Source organism: Eriocheir sinensis, chromosome 49 (assembly GCF_024679095.1).
Source record: "Eriocheir sinensis breed Jianghai 21 chromosome 49, ASM2467909v1, whole genome shotgun sequence".
Taxonomy (NCBI): Eukaryota; Metazoa; Arthropoda; class Malacostraca; order Decapoda; family Varunidae; genus Eriocheir; species Eriocheir sinensis.
This window is the reverse complement of record NC_066557.1, coordinates 11,486,862-11,511,649: the sequence shown is the minus strand read 5'-3', so window position 1 is coordinate 11,511,649 and position 24,788 is coordinate 11,486,862. Positions and strand designations below refer to the sequence as shown.

The 24,788-nt window shown below is 42.5% G+C and overlaps 2 protein-coding genes across 8 annotated transcripts in view; both read right to left on the bottom strand.

Annotated features, from left to right (window-relative positions):
- The window catches only part of LOC126981930 (armadillo repeat-containing protein 2-like), a 26,767-nt gene extending 23,607 nt beyond the window's left edge, over window positions 1–3,160 (bottom strand). The window contains exons 1-2 of one of the 7 annotated variants that reach the window (XM_050833601.1): window positions 2,827–2,889; window positions 2,650–2,723 (exon numbers count right to left, since the gene is read on the bottom strand). The gene's annotated coding sequence lies outside the window, so the exon portion shown is untranslated. The other 6 variants (XM_050833600.1, XM_050833607.1, XM_050833606.1 and 3 more) reach the window with 6 other exon arrangements.
- A 985-nt stretch (window positions 3,161–4,145) lies between these two features.
- On the bottom strand, window positions 4,146–24,475 carry LOC126981641 (kinesin-like protein KIF11-B). The gene is made up of 21 exons (XM_050833079.1): window positions 24,277–24,475; window positions 22,856–23,003; window positions 22,114–22,263; window positions 21,125–21,282; window positions 20,445–20,667; window positions 20,188–20,351; window positions 18,632–18,824; window positions 16,363–16,407; window positions 14,409–14,554; window positions 13,741–13,866; window positions 13,257–13,396; window positions 12,068–12,183; window positions 11,504–11,686; window positions 10,442–10,609; window positions 9,770–10,030; window positions 9,198–9,377; window positions 8,354–8,579; window positions 7,435–7,577; window positions 6,521–6,679; window positions 6,330–6,428; window positions 4,146–5,651 (listed from the first exon to the last, which is right to left on the bottom strand). The coding sequence occupies exons 1-21, from the start codon at window positions 24,351–24,353 to the stop codon at window positions 5,499–5,501; spliced, it is 3,258 nt and encodes a 1,085-aa protein (XP_050689036.1). The 5' UTR covers window positions 24,354–24,475; the 3' UTR covers window positions 4,146–5,498.
- Window positions 24,476–24,788: the final 313 nt, after the last annotated feature.

The window sequence follows — 24,788 nt, the reverse complement described above, 5'->3', positions numbered from 1 at the left end:
GGAGGGAAGGGGGAGAGAAGGGAAGGGAAGGGAAGGGATGGGATGAGATGGGTAGGGAAGAGAATGGGAGGGAAGGGGAAGGGAAGGGAGAGGAAGGGAAGGGAAGGGAAGGGAAAGGAAGGAAGGGGAAGGGAAGGGAAGGGATGGGGATGGGATGAGATGGGTAGGGAAGAGAATGGGGGGGAAGGGGATGGGATGAGATGGGTAGGGAAGAGAAGAGAAGGGAGGGGAAGAGAAGGGAAGGGAGAGGAAGGGAAGGGAATAAAAGGGAGGGGAAGGGATGGGAAGGGAAGGTCAGACAAAAGAAATAATCCAGACAAAAACATTAAATTAACTGTTATCTTTTTATATATTTCCTTTATGTGTTTTTAATTAGTCATTTAGATTTCAATTAGATTATTTGATTATCTTTTTATCTTTCTTTATTCTTCTATCTTATCCCTTGTTTTTTTTCTCATTATCTTATTTTTTATTTATCATTTCATTATCTTTTTTATCATTCTTTGTCTCTCTATCTTTCTTTTCTTTATCCTTTCTTATCTTCTTTTTTATTAACTATCTTTCTTTATCATTTTTTATCCTCTCTATCTTTCTTTTTTCCTTTATCCATTTTATCCTTTCCTTTCTTCCCTTTCTTTAATCTTAATTCTCTTCCCTTCTTCTTCATTTTCTTTATTTATCTTTATCCTGCCTTTCTTTATCCTATCTTATCCTCTTTATCTTTCTTTTTTCTTTATCTATTTTATCCTTTTCCTTTCTTCCATTTCTTTAATCTTAATTCTCTTCCCTTCTTCTTCATTTTCTTTATTTATTTTTTATCCTGCCTTTCTTTATCCTTTCTTTCTCTTCCCTTTTAACTATCTTTCTTATTTTTGTGGGTTTTTAATCTCTACAAAGAAAAAAAAGATATTAAACAAGAAAAAATACATATATAATCAACTTACCTTTCTTATTCCTCTATTCTCTCTTTTATCAGTTATTTCTCTCTATTTATCTTCTATTTTCTCTTATCAGTATTTTATCTTTTTCTTTATTTCTTATTTTTTATCTTTTTTATCACTTATGCTTCTCTTTTTTTACTCTTCTTCTTCTTCCTTTCTTTGATCAGTGATTTATTTTTCTCTTTATCTCTCTCTCTCTCTCTCTCTCTCTCTCTCTCTCTCTCTCTCTTATTTATCAGTAATTTCTCTTTATCTTTATCACCTTCTCTTTCTGTTTATCTCTTTCTTTATCTTTCTTCCACATGACTGTATGTACACACACTTATAAATAACCACTAATTAATTCATATCACAAACAAATAATCACAAAGTTAATTCGAATAGTTTATAGTTTCCTCCATTTTCCCTTTTATTTCCTCTTTTTCCTTTCCTTGTTCACTTTTTTCAACTTGGAATGCGAAAAAACATATATGGAGTTGGAATGCGAGGTGGGAATGGGAATGGGAATGGGCGGTCTCTCTCCCTCTCTCTTGTAGACTGGAACGTGGACTCTCTCTCTCTCTCTCTCTCTCTCTCTCTCTCTCTCTCTCTCTCTCTCTCTCTCTCTTATTTATTTGTCTATTTATTGTTTCTTTCGTTTTTTCTTCTTCATTTCTTGTTTTCTTTCTTGATTTTGTTTTTCTTAATTTTTTTAATAGTACGAAATATTTTGAATTTACTCCTTTTGTTGTTGTTTGGTTGTCATGGTAACGGTATTCCTCCTCCTCCTCCTCCTCTACTTATTCCCTTCCTCCTCCTCCTCCTCCTCCTCCTCTAGCTTCCAATACGTTCTCAATTACCTCCTCCTCCTCTTATACTACTACTACTACTATTAATACTATACTACTACTACTACTACTACTAGTCTACTCTCTCTCTCTCTCTCTCTCTCTCTCTCTCTCTCTCTCTCTCTCTCTCTCTCGTGACAAATAATTATTGATAAGACCGGAATAAGAATGTGTGTGTGTGTGTGTGTGTGTGTGTGTGTGTGTGTGTGTCAAACGTACATAACCTTACACAAGCTATGAGGAAGTTATGCATGACCGCGTGTGTGTCTGTCTGTCGGTTGTCTGTGTATATATATGTTTGTCTGCATGTGTATGGTGGTATGGGTGGTGGAGTGGCCTTGCTTCGGGGCTCTCACCTCTGTAGCTCTCTATATTTACCTTATTTACAGCCTTATTATCTAACTATGGGCAGGCGGTGGCGGAGTGGTCAGCGTGCGTGCCGCTACAACCCAGCTGGCCTGGCAGTGTTCATGCAGCCCCCGGCGAGCGGCCCAAGACTACCCACATGCTGCCCTCAAGACCTCCCGTCAACCCGGATTCTAGATTCTCTCTAAAACTAAAAGAGGATCAGAGATGACCACCGGGGGGGGGCAGGGTGAGCCAAGCAAGATGGCGCCTGTATAAACACTTGCCTGCGCCAGAGAGAGAGAATGTAACGGTCCTTTGCTTATGAACATGTGAGTGTGTGTGTGTGTGTACGGGCTGGGGCCAGACCTCACCAAGACAGACTACTGGTGCGGCCTCGAAGGCTACTCATAAAATGGCGTATAACTGTCTCCTGTCGTGGAAGGGAAAACTGTCAAGTCATAAGTGTGATTTTTGTGTTTGAACTGTTTTTGGCTCTCAACTCTGTGTATTAACATTATTTTCAGCCTTATTACCTGACACGAACGTTTCCTCGGGGCTCTGTTGTGTGCGAAGTCCACATACACACTCAAAATGGCGTAACTGTCTCCTGCCGTGGAAGGGAAAACTGTCAAGTCATAAGTGTGATATTTGTGTTTGAACTGTTTTTGGTTCTCAACTCTGTGTATTAACAATATTTCCTGCCTTATTACCTGACACGAACGTTTCCTCGGGGCTCTGTTGTGTGCGAAGTCCACATACACACTCAAAATGGCGTAACTGTCTCCTGCTATCGTAAAAAGCTAAAAAAACAAACCTTAGGCCAAGCAGAAGAGCTTTGTTGACATCACACCAAGCCGATTTCTGTGCCTTATCCGCCTTATTCCAGGTATAAAACGATGGCCAGGCAAAGTAAAAGTCTCGTTAAGTATATAAACGAGGAATAAAGCGTCTCACCTCCCTGGAAGCGGCGGAAATCCATGAAAATAAGGCACAGGTGACCCTCTTCCCCGCGTCCACCATGATAACAAGATTCGAGAGTGAACGAGTTTTGAACCTTCATTTATAAAGACTTCAAAGGTACAGTTAGTATTTTAGATAATGGCTTAAAAATGCTTGAATCACGAAGGCTTTTGATCAGTAAAGAAGTTGCTAAAATAGTAAGGGGGAAGATTTTTTTTTTTATATAAATATGCGCATCACCACCTTCATTTTTTTCTTCGTTCTCCATTCTCTTTTTTTCCCATTTATTATTTATTTGTGTCATTCTATATATTCTGTTCTTCGATCCCTCTCTAGTCTTTTATTTTTCTCTCTCCTCTTTTTCCTTCTGTGTTGTTTTACGTGCAACAATAAACTATCAATCAATCTCTTTTCTCATTCATCTTTATTTCTATTCTTCTCTTTTATTTTATCATCATTCCTTTTTCTGGTATTTTCCTTGTTATTCTCTTCTCATTCTATCCTATTCTCCTCCCGTTTTTATTAGTTTCATTTTTTACCCCCATTCTCCTTCACCAATTATTGTTTTCTCCTCATTCCCTTCGTTTATCAGTGTTCTTTGATATTCCATTCTATTCTCCTTCTTCTCATCCCCCCCTCTCTTTGGTACCCTATTTCCCTCATTCTTGCTAACATGCTTTTAATTTCTTCGTTTCCAAACCGTCATGTCCTTCTATTGTTTTTCCTCACTTTTCTCCTTATTCTTCCTCTCTCATTCCTTCTCTTCCTCCTCTTTTCTCATTCCCCAGTCTCCTTATCATCATCTCTCCTCCTTATTCATTCTTCCCTTCCTCTCCTAACTCATCCTTCTTCTCCACCCAAAAATGTATCTTCTATAATATACCAAAAGCAGCGATTGGGCCTTTCTTCCTGTCTACTTTGCCCTCGTCCGCTCTATCTTACTTAAAAATAATATACATAGATAATATGGCTAATCAACTACATGTGATATTTGATTGACCTAAGAGATTGATTGGTTGATTGTTTGTTGTTGCAAGAAGAGTATATATTAGGAAGACAAACTCGTGTATTAGGAAGACAAACAGTATAATAAGATTGACACGTTCAGCAAAATACACATAAAAATATCCCCATTTCGTTTGTTTATTGTTTACAGCTGTTGTACACACACACACACACACACACACACACACACACACATATACACACACACAGAAAATATAAGTAAAGGCAATGGGTAATACTTGTTTTTTTTCTTCTATAAAGTTACAAAGAAGAAAAAATAAAAGATACTAAAAATAACAGCTGAAGACAATGTTTGTGTTTTCTTCAGCCGCCCTTAAAAAAACTAGGATATTATGATGCGATATTATGCGAGGAAAATGATGTCTTGCGTACTTTAGAAGCAAGGTGAGAAAATAAAATAATGGAGAGAAAAAAAGAAGGAAATAAATAAAAAATAACAGTAAAATTAATGAGCCTGGTTTGAAAATAATAGTAATAAAATGTCAAGCTAGTTTTTTTTTTATATTATATACATGACTTCCTATTAATTCTCTTGTTGGAAAGTTTCGTTTAGTCGGCGCAACATCTGTGGTCATATGCCGGAGAGACAGAAGGGGAAGGAATTATAGGAGAAGGGAACAGACCCCAGGAGACGGGACACAACCCCCGATTAATACCTGGTACCCATTCACTGCTGGGTGGACAGGGGCGTAGGGTATCGGAAAAGCCGCCCAAAATTTTCCACTCCGCCCGGGAATCGAACCAGGGCTCTCTCGGTTGTGAGCCGAGTGTGCTAACCACTGCACCGCGAAGCCAAAATGAATGGAAATAAATAAAAAATCACGGTAAAATTAATGAGCCTGGTTAAAAAATAATAATAATAAAATGCCAACCTAGCTTTCTTATATATATACAAGACTTCCTATTAATTATCTTGCTGAATATTAATTAAAAAAAAAAAAAAAAAAAAAAAAAGGGAAATTAAAAATGAACTACCCTGGTTATAATAGCAATATCATTTACCTATAATAATTAGCCTAACCTATAACTAGTCCAATAAGCCAATTAAGGATAATGTCTTCATAAGCGAGTAAACAAACGCTGGATCGGTCTTTTTATGTATTCATGTGTGTGGGTGTTTGGGTCAATCTGTTTGTCAATTCATAAGCGCAACGAAGAGAGAAATTTATATACTACTAGAAATAATAATACTAATAATAAAAAAATATGTCAAGATTATAGTTAAAACACACACACACACACACATACACAAGCCTTCTAATGGACTTACACACACACATACATGCACTAAACACACATACACTTAACATTTCAACACATACACATTTACAATCTTTCACAAACACTTACACACACTTACACCCCGAAACCCCAACACACACACACACACACGCACTTAATTCTGTGAGCTCAGTATTCTCCTTGGCCGTCCCTCTGAGGTGTTATTGGTGGTAAGTTTCTCGGCACTGGCGGACCTGTACACGGCAGGCTGCTTAAGCTCCCTCTTCTTGCTGTTGCTGGTGTTCTGGCGGGTGGTGCGAACATTCTCCTGGTGATGAAAGAGGTGGTGGGTGAGTGTTGGTTGTGGTGGAGGTGTTGTTCTTGATGTTAAAATTTCCTATACCTTCTTTTTTTCCCTTTCTTTCTTTCCTACAGTTAATCCTCCTTGTTTCCGAGTTTATATTCTCTCTTTCAATACATTCCCTTCTTCTTCCTTCCTGGTGGTGGTGTGGAGGTGTTGTTCTTGATGTTAAAGTTTCCTATACCTTTCTTTTTTCCCTTTCTTTCCTACAGTTACTCCTCCTTGTTTCCTAGTTTATATTCTCTCTTTCAATACATTCCCTTCTTCTTCCTTCCTGGTGGTGGTGGTAGTGAGTGTTAGTCTCGCTACTAAAATTTCATCTGCTTTTATTTTCTTTATTTTCTCCCATTCCTTTCCTTCCATTCTTCCCTCATCTCCTTCATTTTATTATTTCCTTCTTCCTATTCCTCTCCTCCTAGTCTCTCTCTTCTATCCTTTCTTTCCTCCCATCCCTCTTCTCCCTTTACACGAATTCCCTCCTCCTTTTTCCTCTCCTTCCTTCTATTCTATCTTTCCTCCCTCCTTCTATACCCATAAATCCCTTCCACTTTCTTTCCCCTCGTTTATCACCTCCCTATAAATTCCTTTCAGTTTTTCCTCCAATCTTCTCAATAAATTCCCTCCCTTTCTACCTCCTTCCCTTACCTTTCCTTCGTTGATGGAGGAGGAGGAGGAGGACCTGGAGAGGGGGATCCCAGAGTCCTCTCGCTGCATGGGGGGTCGGGGCACTATGAACCCTTGCTCCTGTGGGGGAATGGGGGTTGGGGTCAGCTGAGGTCAGGTAATGAGGAGGAGGAGGAGGTAAAGGAGGAGGGGGAAGGGATACTTAAACGCACCTTAAGCGACGACACCGATCCAGACCGTGACCTGCTGCCACTGTTACCCTTGTCCTCCTCCGGGGCGGGGAAGTCCTCATCGTTGAGCGAGCCAGTGAGGGGGGAGGAGACGGAGGAGGAGGAGGAGGTCGAGAGAGTGGAGTTTTCCTTGAGGTCATCCTTGGGGGAGAGAGAGTGAGTGAGTGAGTGAGAGGAAATACATTATGGAAGGGGAGGAGAAGGTAAGGGATGGGAGGAAGATGATGGAGGAGATGGTAAAGAGAGGAAGGGGAAAGAAGAAGGATATGATAGAAAGGAAGGGAAGGTAATGTATGAGAGAAAGGGGAAAGAGGAAGGAAATGGAGGTTTTAAGTTATTTGGATATTTATTTACTTATTCTAACTTTCCTCTTTATCAATCCATCAAATAACAAGGGATTTATTTTATTGGGAAAGAGATAAGGGAAAGAAAGGAAGGAAAAAGGAAAATATACCATCGCCCCCAAAATGGAAGCACCAATATAGAAATAGTTTACCCGACTCCCTTCCCCTATATCATGACCCGTGCCCCCCACACCCACACACCCCTCACCACCGTTGCCAGATCATCGTACTCAGAGCCTAGTATTTCCTGGTTTTCGACACCTAACTATAGCCAAGAAACTTCAGGAATTAACTATTTTAAAGATAAATATAAAGGAATCTCGTTATTGGGGACCAGGAGACCGTTTTGGGGTGGAAAGTTGGTAAGGATTGACCTCTCTTCTGGCTATACTCTTATCTGTTAGGGGAGTGGCGAGTAGCGGGCTTTCTTTTTTTCTTTTGCCCTTGAACCGTGTCCTTTGTGTGTGTGTGTGTGTGTGTGTGTGGGGGTGGGTGGGGTGGGGGGGGCATCATAGGCTGAGTACGACAATCAGGTACCATTGTGGCCCTCACCTCTGTGTCGTCCCCCAGGCTGGGCAGGGGGATGAGTGAGGCCGAGGCGGTGCTGGAACGGTACCTCTGCAGCAGCCGCTCGTGGGGAGAGGTTACTGGCAGGGTCTGGGGGAAACGGTACTCGCGGCGCACTGGGGTCTGGCCTGGGGGGGAGGGGGAGAAAAAGGGGGGATTGTTAGTGGATTTTGATAATTAATTTCTTTATATTTTTTTTATTTATTTATTTTTTCTATTTTATATTCAATTATTTTTATTTTCTCTATTTTCTTTTAATTTACTTATTTTCCATTTTTTTTCTTTTCATTTATATTTTATTTCTACTTTTTATGTATTTAGTTGTTTATCATTTAGTTTTTTTCTATTTTATATTCAATTATCTTTATTTTCTCTATTTTCTTTTAATTTACTTATTTTCCATTTTTTTTCTTTTCATTTATATTTTATTCATACTTTTTATGTATTTAGTTGTTTATCATTTAGTTTTTTTCTATTTTATATTCAATTATTTCTATTTTCTCTATTTTCTTTTCATTTACTTAATTTCCATTTTTTCTATTTTATATTCTATTTATTTAGTTACTTTTTCATTCCTTTATTTCTATTTTATTTCCCTGACTTACTTTTTTCTCCTATACTTTATTTTTCTTCTCCATTTTCTTTTTCTATTTATTTTTTAACAGTAAAGAAAACAGAGCAGGTGCAAATTGGGTGATAAAAATAGGCATCATCATCATTATTTCCCGCCTTAAAGAATCACCCTTACCTGTGGGGACATCCTCAAATTGGGTGATAAAAATAGGCATCATTATCATTATTTCCTGCCTTAAAGAATGACCCTTACCTGTGGGGACATCCTCAAATTGGGTGATAAAAATAGGCATCATTATCATTATTTCCTGCCTTAAAGAATGACCCTTACCTGTGGGGACATCCTCGACCATGTCCTTAGTCAGCAGCGCCAGCACCCTATCCCCCTGAGCAACCAGCCTCTCGTCCATATTGGCCCCCACCTCCCCCACGCCTGCGACCACCCCCTGCACCTCCTCCACCAGTGTGCGCTCGGCTCTCCCCAGCAACTCCAGCACCTTAGTTTGCAGTGTGTGAGTCTGGGTTGTGAGTTCTTCCTGTACGCTGGTCTGGGTACTCTGTGTGGGAGAGAGGGAGGTTAGGTTAGGTTAGGTTAGGTTAGGTTAGGTTTGAACATAAGGAGTCTGCAAGAGGTTGGTTAGGTTGGCTTAGGTTAGAGTAGGGTAGGGTTGGGTTAGGTTAGGTTAAAGTAGGGCAGGGTTGGGTTAGGTTAGAGTAGGGCAGGGTTAGGTTAGGTTAGGTTAGGGTAGGGTTAGGTTAGGTTAGGTTAGAGTAGGGTTAGGTTAGGTTAGGTTAGGTTAGAGTAGAGTACTTTCCCTTCCATTATCTCTTTCCTTCCTCCTATTTCTCTCTCCACCTCCTCCTTCCTCCCATCCCCCATCACCATCTCCTCATCTGTCCCTCTCCCTTTCCTTCCATCATCTTCTGTTCTTCTATTTCTCTCTCCACCTCCTCCTTCCTCCCATCCCCCATCATCATCTCCTCTGTTCCTCTCCCTTTCCTTCCATCATCTTCTGTTCTTCTATTTCTCTCTCCACCTCCTCCTTCCTCCCATCCCCTGTCATCTGTCCCTCTCCCTTTCCTTCTATTATCTTCCTCCTTCCTCCCATCCCCTATCACCACCTCCTCATCTTTCCCTCCATCGTCTCCTTTCTCCCTACCTTCCCCCTCCTTACCTTGACCCGTTCTTCCACAGCGGCGAGGTGTGACGCAGCCTGCTCATTTATGGTGCGAGTGTGCCTGTCCTGTGCAGCTGTGGCGTCTTCCAGGGCCTGTTGGGCAGTGGCGGTGTGGTGGTCGAGGGCCGTCTCCGCCTCGCAACGCTGCTCTCCGGTCCTCTGTGTGCCTCGCTCAAGCTGTGTGGAGGACGGGGTGATGTGGTAAGACTTGTTTTGAGGTAAAGTTAAGTAAAGGTCTGAGCAAAAAGCAAAAAAGAAAAGGTTAAAGAAAATATGAACCAAAACCCAGAAAATAAAAAAAAAAGAAAGCTTAAAAAAAAAAATTAAAAAAAAATAAAACAATAGCAAAGGGAAGCCAAAAAAAAAAAAATCATGAAAAAAACAATAAAATACGAAAAAATAAAAATAAAACAAATAAAAAATGAAAAAGATAAGAAAAAATGTGACCAAAATGAAGCAAAATCAAACACAAATGAACAAAAAAAATAAAATAAATATATAAATAAATAAATATACAAGAATAAAACACACACACACACACACACACACACACACACACGCGCACACACCTCCTCCACTCGGGCGTCCAGCTCTGTGTGCGTTTCCTTGACCTTCGTGTGCATTCCGTCCAGCAGAGAGGCACCTTGGTCCCGGCCCTGGGTGGTGATGGCGGTGACCCTGGCGGCCCCCTCCTGCGCCTCCCCCTGCAGCTCCGCCAGGCCCTGCTGCGTGGCGGTGAGGCGGCCAGTGCTGGTGGTGGCATAGCTGGCAACACTGTCCTTCATGGTGCTCAGTGTTGCCATCAGTGTGTCGATGTTCGCTGTTAGTGTCTGGGAAGGAGATGGTGTTATTATTGTTTTGTTTTGTTATTTATCATTTTTAGTCCAATTATTTAATACTTTGTTGATCTATTTATTATTTCATTCCTTTATTTATTATTTTGTCTATTTATTTCTCAGTTCGTCTATCTGTTTCATGTACGATGCGATGGGAAAATTCAAAATAAATAAAAATTAAAAATGGGTGGTTGCATAGGCCTTTCCTTTTTTAGCAGAAGCACAAGTGTTTTTTTCCCCCTCTAAATCAAGCTGCTTTTGTTAATGTAAAAATTGTAAAACCAGAACCCACAAAATAACAAGGTAATCATAACAACAAAAAACAAAACAAACAAATTTCACACACACACACACACACAAAAAAAAAATATACATAACAACCTCCCATCACCTCTTACAACTTACCTGTGTGTGCGTCTGTGTGTCATCCAGGTGGGCAGCCAACGAGGCACTCTGGGCGGAGGTGTGTTCCAGGAGGGCGTGGAGACGGGCGTCCACCTCCTCCACCAGCTGTGTTGTCAGGGTTCTGTAGTGTTGCCGCAGCCCCTCACACCCAGCAGCCAGGCCATCAAGCTGTGGAGGCAGGGAGGAAGAGTTCGTTAAAGTGGGATTTTAATATCAACCCCTTGGGTGCAGATTTTGTACAAGACATCACCAAGCTACAGAAATGGAACAAAAGTGGCTGCTACAATTCAGTGAAGAGGAATGTAGTCCTGCACCTTGGGAGGGGATATCCAGCATACCAGTACCACATGGGAAACACTCCACTATCCACCACAGAGGCAGAGAAAGATGTGGGAGTGTATGTTACCAGGCTACCAGTGAAGGGATATCCAGCACACCAATACCACATGGGAAACACTCCACTATCCAACACAGAGGCAGAGAAAGACCTGGGAGTGTATGTTACCAGGCTACCAGTGAAGGGATATCCAGCACACCAATAGCACATGGGAAACACTCCACTATCCACCACAGAGGCAGAGAAAGATGTGGGAGTGTATGTTACCAGGCTACCAGTGAAGGGATATCCAGCACACCAATACCACATGGGAAACACTCCACTATCCACCACAGAGGCAGAGAAAGACCTGGGAGTGTATGTTACCAGGCTACCAGTGAAGGCCAAATCCGAGCAGAAGAAAGGGAAGGAAAGAATGGTTAAAGAATCAAGGAAAAGGAATGAAAGAAGGAAAGAAGAGTTAGAAAAGCAAGGAAAAGGAAAGCAAAGGAAGGAATAGTCAAAAAAATGTGATAATTAAATTGTAGAGGAAAGCATCGTAAAATAAAGAAAACAAAGAAGTACGATTTTTAGCTGCAGAGGAAAGGAAGTTAAAATACACACACACACACACACACACACACACACACAAACCTACATGACCTGAATGAGCCTGAGGTGTGCGTACATGCTTTATTTATTCTTATCGTCATTTATTTTATTATTTTTTCCCTTCTTCCACGCACCTTCTTCCCCAGGGCGGTGTGCATGGTAGCGATAGCCTCAGCGTTCTCCGACACGAGGCTGGCCAGTCTGTCAAGGATGTGCCGCTCGGAGGACAGCAGGGACGACAGCGCCTCCCTCTGGCCCTCGCTGTGCTGCCGCGCCTCCTCCCTCGCCCCCTCCACGCCTCCGAGCACCACCTCCATCTATGGGGATAAACGGGAGGAAAGGAAATACAGATGAGGAGATGGAAATATATAAACAAAATTGGAGAAATTGAGATGAATACAAATAAAAATGGGAATGTGGTCAGTGGGAAAACTTAATATGAAAGGTAAACAATGAAGGAGAGGGGACGATAGGGGATGAAGGAGAGGGGATGAGTGTAGTCAGTAGGAAAAATCTATATGAGAGGTAAGCAACTGGAATAAAAGATAAACACAAAACAAACAAGGAAAATAAAACAGATACAAAATATAAACAAAATCGTGGGTATGTGTACAAACCCTAAGATGAAAAAGATGAATGGAGAAAGAACAGAAAACAAAAACCAACACCTAGATAAAGATATGTAGCAAGTGACTCACCATTTTCTTGACAAGGCCGAGGGTGGTGTTGGTGAGGGTGACCTGCCTCTCCCCCAGTGCAGCGAGGGCCGTGCTGGTGCTGGCAACGTCACTACGACACAGGCGCACACTCTCGCCTGTGTGTTTGGGGATGTTATGTGGTTAGTGACAGCAGAGGCAATGGTGGTAACAGGGGGACTCAAATATACTGTTCTATCTAAAACTTGCAGCATAGACCCCTAGATATATAAAGCACTCCCCTCTATGAATGAAGGATGTTTTTTCTGAGTACCCCCTTACAGTATGAGATTTTCTATTGTAAAGAGAATTAATAGAAGTATTGGTAGTAATAGGAGTGTTTAAGGGGACTTAATAGGGGGACTCAAATATACTGTTCTATCTAAAACTTGCAGCATAGACCCCTAGATATATAAAGCACTCCCCTCTATGAATGAAGGATGTTTTTCTGAGTACCCCCTTACAGTATGAGATTTTCTATTGTAAAGAGAATTAATAGAAGTATTGGTAGTAATAGGAGTGTTTAAGGGGACTTAATAGGGGGACTCTAATATACTGTTCTATCTAAAACTTGCACCATAGACCCCTAGATATATAAAGCACTCCCCTCTATGAATGAAGGATGTTTTTCTGAGTACCCCCTTACAGTATGAGATTTTCTATTGTAAAGAGAATTAATAGTAGTATTGGTAGTAATAGGAGTGTTAAAGGGGGAAAAATTTGACTAAGCTGTTATGTGTTAGGTTAGTAAATCCGCCCCAAGAGTCCAATACATTAGTGGTAATAGTATCAGCCTTTCTAACGGTATGATAATTAACAGTAGTAATAGTAGTAATAGTAGTAATAGTAGTAGTAGTAGTAGTAAGTTATTGAATGGGTACATGGGAGAGAGGGTTTTATTAAGCTTAAGAAAACAATAACAACTCTCTCCCTCTTTCTCACAAACAAAGAACAATAAATATACTGTTGTACATATTTTTTTTTTAACGAGAAAGGAGGCAGCTCAAGGGATGAAAACAGAGAAAACAAAATAACTGATAGAGTAACCAAAAGAGGATCAAAATCAAATGGAGAGGCATCTTGAAACTCCTCTTGAAAGCATTTAGGTCATAGGCAGAAGATATCACACTCACATAACAAACTACAAAACAACACCAACAGCAACAGTAACAACAATGATCTCTCTCCTTACAGTGCTGTGTGGTTGCTGCGTTGAGGGCCTGGGAGTGGCGGGTCAGCGAGGCACACAGCTCCTCCCTCAGTGCCTCCTGCTGGGTGATGAACTTGCCCTTGAAATCACCAATCACCTCCATGTTCTTACTGTCCACGCTCCTGAAGGGGAAGAGGGGGGGAGTTAGGAAGCTGAAGGGGGTGATGATGGTGAACAGGAAAGGGACAGTGAGTGAGTGAGTAGGGTGAGATGCCTTCCTTTAGTATAGATTAAGGAGCAAAGGAACAAGTTTGAATGTAATTGGAGGAATGTAATTAAAAGAAACAGACCCTGGTGGGATGAGAAAGAGAAAGAATGGAAGAGGAAATAAAGGAAGCAAGAGAATGAAGGATTAAATTTGCATGAACACGAGAGAAAAATAAAACAAAGAAGGTTAAAACATGAATAAACGTCGCAGAATGAAAAATAAAGAAAGGGGTAACAAATCTAAACACATTATCCTCACTTCTTGCGGTCCAGTTTGTCATGTAGGCGCGAGAGGTCCGAGGAGGTGCTGGAGGCCACGTTGATGAGAGAGCGCCCCTCGTTCTGCAGCTTCTCCTCCGTCTTGGCGTGCACGGAGACCAGGAACCTGTCAGCGAAGGGAGATGAAAATAAAAGCACATGATGAAAGGACTTTGACGGGAAAAAAGACAAAACAGAGACAGAAATGACACGATAATCTTCCTTTCCCTTACAAACGAGACAAACAATGACAAAAAAAAAATGGTCACTCTTGCTATACTTAATGAAAACTCTCTCATAACAACATACAATAAGGGACAGCTGGAAATAGAGTAAGAAAAATGAAAAGTAAACAAAAGAAAAGAAAAATATATGTCAGGGAGGAAAAAAAAGATTGAATATATAAACAAGCAATTAAAACTATCTCTACGTCAACAGCATAGGGGATCCGACTGCAGCGTTGCCAAACTGTCGTACTCTGAGCATTGCATTCATCATTTTCAGGCTTCAAGACCGTCATAACCACACAAACAACGACAGAAAATAAAACTCATCGCTGAAACTATTGAAGAGATGGTTGTCCCTTTTTTTTGGCTAGAGTTATCAGCCAGAAACGGAAAATGCAATGCGCTGAGTATGAAAATTTTGCAACGCTGGATCCGGGCCTACCTCTGCTCCTCTCTCTCCTGGGCCGTGTTGTGGAGGAGGCGCTGGGTGCAGGTGAGGGTGTTCTGCGTGGAGGACAGCTTCTCCTGCGTGTCTGAGAGTGCCAGGGATGTGGTCTCCAGCTCCTGACTCACCTGACAAAACAGCTCCTGCGGGGGTGGGAAGGGGCGATGAGGTGAGGTGAGGTGGAGACTAGGAGGGAGAGAAGGAGGAGGTAGGAGGGAAGTAAAGAAGGAAGGAGGGGAAGGAGGAGTGAGGAATGGAAGAGGAAAGAGTTAAGTTAAGGTGGGAGATGAAAAGGAGGCTTGGAGGAGGAGGAAGGAGAAGGGAAGAAGAGAAAGAGGGAGAAGGGAAGAAGAGGAGAGGAGGGAGGAGGAGCTCTTTAGGAAAACGAGTAGGGAAAGAAAGAAGGAAGAGGGAAGGAGGAAGAGGAAAGAAATGATAGAAGAACCATTAGTGAAAGGAAGAGAAGAGAAGGGAGGAGGAGCTCTTTAGGATAACAAGTAGGGAAGGAAAGAAGAAAGAGGGAAGGAGACAGAAGGAAGAAGAGGAAAGAAATGATAGAAAAAACATTAATGAAAAGAAAAGAAGAGAGGAGAAGAGAAGGGAAGAGGAGCAGTTTAGGAATCCAAATGACTGCATCAATGGATTGGATAACACATGGAGTGGAGGGAATAAGGAATGAAAGAAGAGGAGTGACAAAAAGGAATGTCCGAGAAAGGAAAAGAAAGAGAAACAGGAGGAAGGAGGATTTTTTAGGATGACACATAACACAATAAATGGATTGGATAACACATGGAGTGGAGGGAATAAGGAATGAAAGAAGAGGAGTGACAAAAGGGAATGTTAGAGAAAGGAAAAGAAAGAGAAACAGGAGGAAGGAGGATTTTTTAGGATGACACATAACACAATAGATGGATTGGATAACACATGGAGTGGAGGGAATAAGGAATGGAAGAAGAGAGGAGTGACAAAAAGGAATGTCCGAGAAAGGAAAAGAAAGAGAAACAGGAGGAAGGAGGATTTCTTAGGATGACACATAACACAATAAATGGATTGGATAACATATGGAGTGGAGGGAATAAGGAATGGAAGAAGAGAGGAGTGACAAAAAGGAATGTTAGAGAAAGGAAAAGAAAAAGAAACAGGAGGAAGGAGGATTTTTTAGGATGACACATAACACGATAAATGGATTGGATAACAGAACGGATTGAATAAGGAATTAAGAGGATAGAATAGAAAGGAAGGAGGAGGATATAACCACAAGTAAAAGGAGAAGGGAGAACGGATGTAGGAGCTCTATAGGACAACACATGACCCTATAGATAGATCGAATAACACAAGGTGATTGTCCCGCCCAAAATTTCCCAACAGACAAGAGGAGTGTTAGGTCGGAAATGGGGGAGTGCAATGCTTTACTCTACCCCCTCCTTGACCCCTCACAGCCACCGGGCACAGAGGGAACACTGGAGAGGGGACACACACACACACACACACACACACGCACACCTAACAGACCGAGCCTTTTCCTTGTCAAACTTTGCTGTAAATAATAAAAATAGATATACAGAAAAAAAGGATTGCTGTAATGAATGAAATAAATAAAAAGAAGTAAGGAGGAAAGAGAAAAACAGGATATGATGGTAAAAAATGGGTGAAGAAAAGAAAAAAAAAGAAAATAAGGGGAAAATGGAAATGAGGAAAGGAGGAAAACAGGGCAAATAAAAAATAAAAAAGGAGGAAAAAACAGGAAAAAAAAAAATAATAATAATAGGGGGTTGGGGGGGTGAAATCAAACACACACACACACATACACACACACAATGCAAGATGGCGCCACTATAAACACTCGCCTGCGCCAGAACGGGTCGACCATCAAGCCCCACCGGGAAGAAGCCTACCAGCACAATAGGCCGCGACGTAAAAAAAATAAATAAAAAAATAAAACACCACTCACCGTTTTCTTCTCCAGCTCAGTCTCGAGGGAGCGGATGTGGCCAATCTTTGGAGAGGGAGTTGGGTTAAGGTTAGGGAAGGAGTTAGGTTAGGGGGAAGGAGGGAGTTGGGTTAGGGGGAAGGAGAGGGAGTTAGGGAGAGGTAGTTAGGTTGGGGAGGAGAGGGAGTTAGGGAGAGAGGGAAGGGAGAGGAGTTAGGTTGGGGGGAGGGAGAGAGGAGTTAGGTTAGGGGAAGGGAGAGGGGAGTTAGGTTAGGGGAAGGAGAGGGAGTTAGGTTAGGGGAAAGGAGAGGAGTTAGGTTAGGGGGAAGGGAGGGAGTTAGGTTGGGGAAGGGAGGAGGGAGTTAGGTTAGGGGAAGGAGAGGGAGTTAGGTTGGGGGAAGGAGAGGAGTTAGGTTAGGGGAAGGGAGAGGAAGTTAGGTTGGGGGAAGGGAGAGAGGAGTTAGGTTAGGGGAAGGAAGGAGAAGTTGGGTTAGGGGGAAGGGAGAGAGGGAGTTGGGTTAGGGGGGAAGGGAGAGGGGGAGTTAGGTTAGGGGGGAGGGAGAGGGAGTTAGGTTAGGGGGGAAGGGAGAGAGGGAGTTAGGTTAGGGGAAGGAGAGGGGAGTTAGGTTAGGGGAAGGGAGGGGAGAGGTTAGGGGAAGGGAGAGGGAGTTAGGGGGGGGGGAGAGAGGAGTTAGGTTAGGGGGGAAGGGAGAGAGGGAGTTGGGTTAGGGGGGAAGGGGAGAGGGAGTTAGGGGGTAAGGGAGAGAGGGAGTTAGGTTAGGGGGGAGGGAGAGAGGGAGTTAGGTTAGGGGGGAAGGGAGAGAGGGCATTGGGTTAGGGGGGAGGGAGAGAGGGTTAGGTTAGGGGGTAAGGGAGAGAGGGAGTTAGGTTAGGGGGGAGGGAGAGAGGGAGTTAGGTTAGGGGGGAAGGGAGAGAGGGAGTTAGGTTAGGGGGGAAGGGAGAGAGGGAGTTAGGTTAGGGGGGAAGGAGAGAGGAGTTAGGTTAGGGGAAGGAGAGAGGTGTTAGGTTAGGGGAAGGAGAGGGGAGTTAGGTTAGGGGAAGGAGGAGGGAGTTAGGTTAGGGGAAGGAGAGAGGAGTTAGGGGGGAAGGGAGAGGGGGAGTTAGGTTAGGGGGGAAGGGAGAGAGGGAGTTAGGTTAGGGGGGAAGGGAGAGGGGGAGTTAGGTTAGGGGGGAAGGGAGAGAGGGAGTTAGGTTAGGGGGGAAGGGAGAGAGGGAGTTAGGTTAGGGGGTGAGGTGAATCTTGTGTCTGAGGTTAAGGGGAATGAGGTTTAATTAAGAGGACTAAAGCTTGAAACTTAATCAATATCAACAACAGAACCTCTTGATCCTCTTCTAAACCTCTTAATCCTCTTCCACCTCCTCATAAACCTCTTTCTTTTTCTCTTAATCCTCCTCATAAACCTCTTAATCCTCTTTCTTTTTCTCTTAAACCTCTTCCTTTTCCTCTTAATCCTCTCCTAAACCTCTTAATCCTCTTCCTTTTCCTCTTAATCCTCTCCTAAACCTCTTTCTTTTTCTCTTAATCCTCTTCCTTTTCCTCTTAATCCTCTTCCTCCTCCTCATAAACCTCTTCCTTTTCCTCTTAATCATCTTCTAAATCTCTTAATCCTCTTCCTTCTCAAAAATCTCCTGTAAACCTTTTAATCCTCTTCCCTTTCCTCATAAACCTCTTCTAAGCCTTAAGAATACGTGCTTGAATGTCTCCGCCCATTATTTCCCAACAAACAATGGTGTAGTGTTGGGTCGGAAACGGGGGAGTGCCATGCATTGCTCTACCCTCTCCCTGACCCCTCACAGCCACAGGGCACAGAGGGAACACTGGAGAGGGGGGACGCACACACCTAACAGACCGAGCTTTATTCTTGGTGATGTATGGAAATGATAGAACAAGACAATAAAAAAGATTGGTGCAAATGAGTATAGACGGACTAGAAGAAGGGAAAAGAAATGAAAGGAAAATAAACAGAGATAAGCAAAGAGTACGGAGCTTTTTCCTCGTTGCCGTAAAGAAATAATAAAAACAGACAAAACGGAAGAGAAAATGAAAGATTGGTGTAAATGAATAGAGATAGATGGACTAGAAAAAATTAAAAGGAAAGGAAAATAAATAATAAAACTGAATGGAATGAAAGAGAATATGAAAGGTTGGTGTGAATGAATAGATAGACAAATTGAGAGAAAAGAAAGGAAAGGAGAAAAAAACAAAGGGTGTTGAACTTTCCATAAACAAACAAATAAACACAAAGAAAAAACATCTCTAAGGACTGACCCCAATGAGCTCGCGTTTGTTCAGTTTTTGGTTGACTTCCGGCTTGTTCTGGATATTCTTGGCGCGGTGGGCGTAGTCGAGGGTGGACAGCGTCTCCTCCTGGTTGACGGAGGCCGGGGAGATGGTGGCGATGACCGAGGTCTTGGTGCGGCCTCCCAGCGCGTCCTGAAGTAGCCTCGTCAGCTTGGACTCCCTGGGGTTAGGATCAGATATAAGTTACATACATACAATATTGAACTTGGAGGAAACACTGAAAATAAAGCATGAAAATAAAAATAATAAATAAATAAAAAAGTACAGTCGTCACTCAAATAGTACGGTTTCCAATAATAAAAGATCCTAAAAAAATCTTCAATTAAAATCCACGTAAAACCGAACTATTGAAAACCGTACTATTTGAGGGATGACTGTAAAGAAAATGAGAGAATATAAGACACCATCTCCACCAGTATCACCATAAAACAGGGGAGATAAAATGAAGAACAGAGAACAAAATAAAATGAATGAGAGTATGCCATCAACTCCACCACAGCAAAGGAGACAGCTCACGGGCAACAAAGAGTGTAGAAAGAAAGCCTGCAACTCACCGCTCCCAATACATAAATAAAATACACATATGTACAAAATTATCACCCTTGTCAGAAATGTTTTAGGCGGTCTGTCTGTTGCCAAAGCCTTAACCTGGTAGCAGCGATGGGCCATATTTGTGCCATGATACAAACCCCCCAAAATAGATGATGCATAAACTGATCACAAATGCTTTGATATCTATTATGAAATGGTTTGTGTGAGTGATGATTTTTACTCATTTTTCTCGCTTAGAGGGACCATTTAAAAACACGATCCCCGCTGCTACTGGGTTAAGAATGCTGGGTTTTGAATGTCTCCTCCCAATCTTTCCCAACAAACAAGAGGAGTGTTGGGTCGGAAATGGGGGAGTGCTGTGCATCTCTCTGCCCCATCCTTGAACCCTCACAGCCACCGGGCATAGAGGGAACACTGGAGGGGGGGAGGAAGGGAAGGAGCAGTGAGGGTAGAAGCAGGAAGGGAAGGAGAGTGGGGGAGGGACGAACCGAACAGACTGAGCTTATTCCTTGTTGCCGTAAAGAGAGAAATGATATAAATGAATGGAATGAAAGATTATATGAAAGGTTGGTGTGAATGAATGAAGATAGACAGGCTGAAAGAATAGAAAGGAAAGGAGAATAAACAGATACAGAAAGGGTAGTAAGCTTATTCCTCGTTGCCATAAAGAAAGAATAAAAGTGGATGGAACGAAAGAGGATAAGAAAGATTGGTGTGGATGAATAAAGATACAGACTGAAAGAAGAAAAAAGAAAGGAAAGGAGAATAAAGAGAGATAAAGAAAGGGTAGTAAGCTTATTCCTCATTACCATAAAGAAAGAAATTATAAAAATGTCAAAAATGATAAAACTAAATAACATACCAGAAAATAAATTACACAATAACAAAAAAATTAGTAAATAACCTCCCCTTCAAAAAACCATAAACGCCACAAAAAAAACAAAACAATAAACGTCAGAAGCCCTCCTCACCTGTATGGTATATGCGGGCCCTTCTCCACCAGGGCAGTGATGACACGGCCGAGGGTAAGGAGACTCATATTGATGTTGCCTGCCTCCCGAGCACGCTTATCCACCGCACCCGACCGCCCGATGTTCTCCGAGCCTGCCAAGTCAACCAGGTGCAGCTTCCCGGTCTAGGGGTGAAAAATAAAGAAGAAAAATAAATGAAGAACAGAGGACAAAAAATATGAATGAGAGTATGGCACCATCGCCACCATCATCGTCACCTTGAGCAGTTCATCGCCATCCATGGTGTTTTCCTTCATGTGCACAGTAACGGTGAAGACTGTGTGCGAGCGGCTGGAGTGAGCGTTCATGAGGGTGGCGGCCGTCTGTCTCTTAGTGGACCCCTTCTCCATGATGCTGTAGACGTCAGACTTGGACCTCACCAGCACCTCCTCCAGGCCGTGAATGATGCACGACCCCTTCTTGCTGGAGTCCTCGTAGAGTCTGGAGGGGAGAGGTTACGAGTGTTATTAGGAAGTGTTTATTATTATTGGTTATTTGGTCAAAGAAGTGTTATTAAGGGAGCTGTGAAGACTTGGAAGTGTTATCAAGAAAAGTGGTTAGATATAGAAGTGGTATTAAATCTTAGAAGTGTTATTAGGAAAACTATAAAGACTTAGAAATGTTATATCAAGCTTCTCATCTCATTTTGGAAGAGACTGAAAAATAAGAGAAAAAAGGAGAGAAGGTCTGGAAAGAGAAGAGATTGGAAAATTAGAGAAAAGAAAAGAGAAAGTCTGGCAGAAGAGATTGGAAAATAAGAGAAAAAAAGAGAGAAAGTCTGGCAGAAGAGATTGGAAAACTAGAGAAAAAAAAAGTTTGGCAGAGGAGAAAAGATTGAAAAATAAGAGAAAACGAAAAGCAGAAGAGAACAAGAAGGCAAGATTCCTGTATCCCTCACCTGAGTTTGGACATATCATCGTGAGCGGAGAGCAGATCAAAGAGCTCCTCGTTATAGAGCTCAAGGAAGGACACACGCATGGTAAACTCCACCTTCTGCATACGGAGCTCGTCGAACAAGTGGTTGACGCAGCGAGGGATGATGCCGGCCAGTGGATCCTGCAGGGGGAGTTAAGGAGTGGGTGAAACAACGAGGGAGGGAGGGGGTGAAACTGTGAAGGAAAGGGAATGGTGAGGCTGTGAGAGGAGGGAGGGAGGGGATGAAAATGAGGGGAGGGAGGGAGGGGGTGAAACTGTGAGGGGAGGGGGAATGGTGAAACTGAGGGGGCAGAGGGCAGGGGGGATGGTGAGACAGTGAGGGTAGGGGGGAATGGTGAAACTGAAGGGGCAGAGGGCAGGGGGTGAAACAGTGAGGGGAAGGGAATGGTGAAACTGTGAGGTGATAAAAGGTGGTGCATTTTTTATAAGCAATGATTGAAGTGGATTGTGAGGCTGGAGGAGGGAGTGACGGAGTGGGTGTTGTTATGAGGTGAAGTGAAAGGTCTTTTTGTTGTTTTAATTGAGGAGGTTGCAGCATAAGGCCAAAAACAATAGTCAGAGATGAGGTCACAAGTTTTTTTTTATATTTAAACTCTAAAGTAAAGAATCCACTCCACCTTGAGGGGAACACACTAAACAGAGGAGTGAAAATGCTTGGTAAAAGATTATGAGGAGGAATGTGGAGAAGGCCAAGTGTCTATAAACCTTTACATATCTTCAAGTTAGCATTCAATAACCCTCCCATTACATTAACACCTTACTGTCACTCCCTACTACCCTTTAAATCACCCTCCCTTTATCATTGACCCTCCCCGTCACCCCTTAAACCACCTCCCTTAATTACCACACACCCTCACATACACACCTAATACCCCTTTCCCCATCCCATACCCCTTCTATTACCATTCCCCCTCCTCGTCGCCCCTCTGACCACCTCCCCATCACCCGTACCTCTTCCCAGGTGGTGGAGTCGGGCACACGCTCCCCCTCCATGGTGAAGGTCTTGCCCGTGCCTGTCTGTCCGTAGGCGAAGATGGTGCAGTTGAAGCCGCTCAGGACCTCCTCCACTGAGTTCTTGGCCACTGCCTTGTACACATCAATCTGGGGAAGAGGAAAGGGTAAGAGGATGCAATCTAAGGGGAGAAAGAGGAGAGTAAGAGGAAGCAAGATGAGGATGGGGGAAATGAACAACAGGGGATAAGTGAGAGAAGGGAGAATTGATATGGTAATGGGGTGGTCATAGGTTAGAATAGTTTGATATTACTGGTAAAGATGGTAACATACTTAATACACTTCATTGCTGTTTTTCTGTTTTATATATGGCACAGGGAGAAATAAGACTAAAACTATTATTAGATTATGTATGTTCCTAGCTGTGGTTTGCTTTTAATGTGAAGAATGAGAATAAAAGGCAAAGAGATAAAATGCAATGTGACTGTCCGTTCTTCCCTGGATAAGGATGAAAGAATGACGCTGGTTAACTCTTGCATGAGGGATTTGGACACCATGAGATGAGACAATAGGAGGATGGTAATACAATCATCTAATCTCATAGTAACTAGAAAATTGAGAAATAACAAGTACAAAAGCGACTGAAGATGCTGGTGAACTCTTTAATCTGACCCTTACCTGCCTTCCTCCTTCCATCCCTACACACCCACCTAATCCCATTCCTCCCTGCCCCCCCACACACCTGCTTGGAGTCCGGGCCGAAGACATGGTCGAAGGTGAATGTCTTGGCGAACTTGTCAGTGGGCCGCTCCTTGACCACCACCTCCCGGCCGCCCTGGCACCCCACGATGTTGTAGGATTTGCTGGCGCGCTCCAGGGCATTCATAGGCCTGGGGAGAGAGAAGGGGAGGTTAGCAAAACGAGGTTATATGATATTCTCTCTCTCTAAGACCATTCCTCTCCTTAGCAATCTCAACTAGCTATTTCCTCCTCCTCCTCCTCCCATATTTTTCTTCCTCCTTTCTCCACAACCAATTATCCCTTCTTAATTACCTCTCTTTGCCCATATGGCCTCCTCTTCCTCCTCCGCATCTTTCCTTTCATCCTCCATCTTCTTCCTTTAACCCCCCCATTAGTAGTTTAGTTCCACCACCTCAAAAAAAACATAAATTCCTTCATATCATGGTCAGAAACTATAGCCTTGACTTAGTAAATGGAAAGCTACATTTTGGTTGTTATTCCCCTCTCAGGCAAACAAACACAGACAAACAAGGGCAAAACAAACAAACAAACACCCTGGAACACGAAAATCACCACCATCTTCACCCCAAACAAGAAAATCAAGGAATAAACAAGATAAACAATATTCAAATTTCTCCCCTTATCCTTTTTTTAGGTTTTCACGTCTCCCAGGTAAACAAACACATGCAAACAAGGGCAAAACAAACAAACAAACACCCTGGAACACGAAAATCACCACCATCTTCACCCTAAACAAGAAAATCAAGGAATAAACAAGATAAAATTCAAATTCTTATACTTTTTTTTTTAGCTTTTCACGTCTCCCAGGTAAACAAACACATGCAAACAAGGGCAAAACAAACAAACAAACACCCTCGAACACAAAAATCACCACCATCTTCACCCCAAACAAGAAAATCAAGGAATAAACAAGATAAAATTCAAATTCTTATACTTTTTTTTAGCTTTTCACGTCTCCCAGGTAAACAAACACATGCAAACAAGGGCAAAACAAACAAACAAACACCCTGGAACACAAAAATCACCACCACCTTCACCCCAAACAAGAAAATCAAGGAATAAACAAGATAAAATTCAAATTCTTATACTTTTTTTAGCTTTTCATGTCTCCCAGGTAAACAAACACATGCAAACAAGGGCAAAACAAACAAACAAACACCCTGGAACGCAAAAATCACCACCACCTTCACCCCAAACAAGAAAACAAGAAATAAGATAAAATTCAAATTCTTATACTTTTTTTAGCTTTTCACGTCTCCCAGGTAAACAAACACATGCAAACAAGGCCAAAACAAACAAACAAACACCCTGGAACACGAAAATCACCACCATCTTCACCCTAAACAAGAAAATCAAGGAATAAACAAGTAAAACAAAACCATAATCAAGCTCATCTCTTACCTCACCCTAACGAAGACCTTAATATTTTGGCTGCTATTTCCCTTGGGCTTCCTCCGGACGGGCACTGGACTCATCATTATGGCGGCGGGGGCTTCACAGATCTATTGGTATACTTAAACAGTCCCACGGAGGAGGAAAAAGGTAAATATGGACGAATAAAGAGGAATATGTCGCGGCTTCTCCCTCCCTCCTCGATGGCTTCCAGGGACTCAAATGGACCAATCAGCGCGCGGGGAGGTTCCAACGTTGCCATATTGCCGTCCTCAGGCGCTTGTATTTACCCATACCTATTGCGGAAAAGCATCAGTAATCAACCATTTCAACAATAATCAATAATAAATCTAGTTATCAGGGTGGAGAAGACAGTTACTGAGTTCGGAAATTGGTAAATATAAGAGGCTGGGTACGGCAATCTGGCAACGTTGGGGTGTTGTAGGAATCAGCTCGCAACCGCAAAATAGCTCGCAGAGAGAGGTTCAGGCTTGCTTACTTTTTGCTATATTTCACTCACT

What these genes read in the sequence shown, in the direction of transcription:
- LOC126981641 (XM_050833079.1), bottom strand. Translation starts at nt 24,353, where the DNA reads ATGATGAGTCCAGTGCCCGTCCGGAGGAAGCCCAAGGGAAATAGCAGC. An exon ending in GATGATATGTCCAAACTCAG is followed by an intron (nt 20,668 to 21,124) that starts GTGAGGGATACA and finishes TCTCCCCTCCAG; the next exon opens with ACTCTACGAGGACTCCAGCA. An exon ending in TGGACGCCCGAGTGGAGGAG is followed by an intron (nt 9,378 to 9,769) that starts GTGTGTGCGCGT and finishes TCCTCCACACAG; the next exon opens with CTTGAGCGAGGCACACAGAG.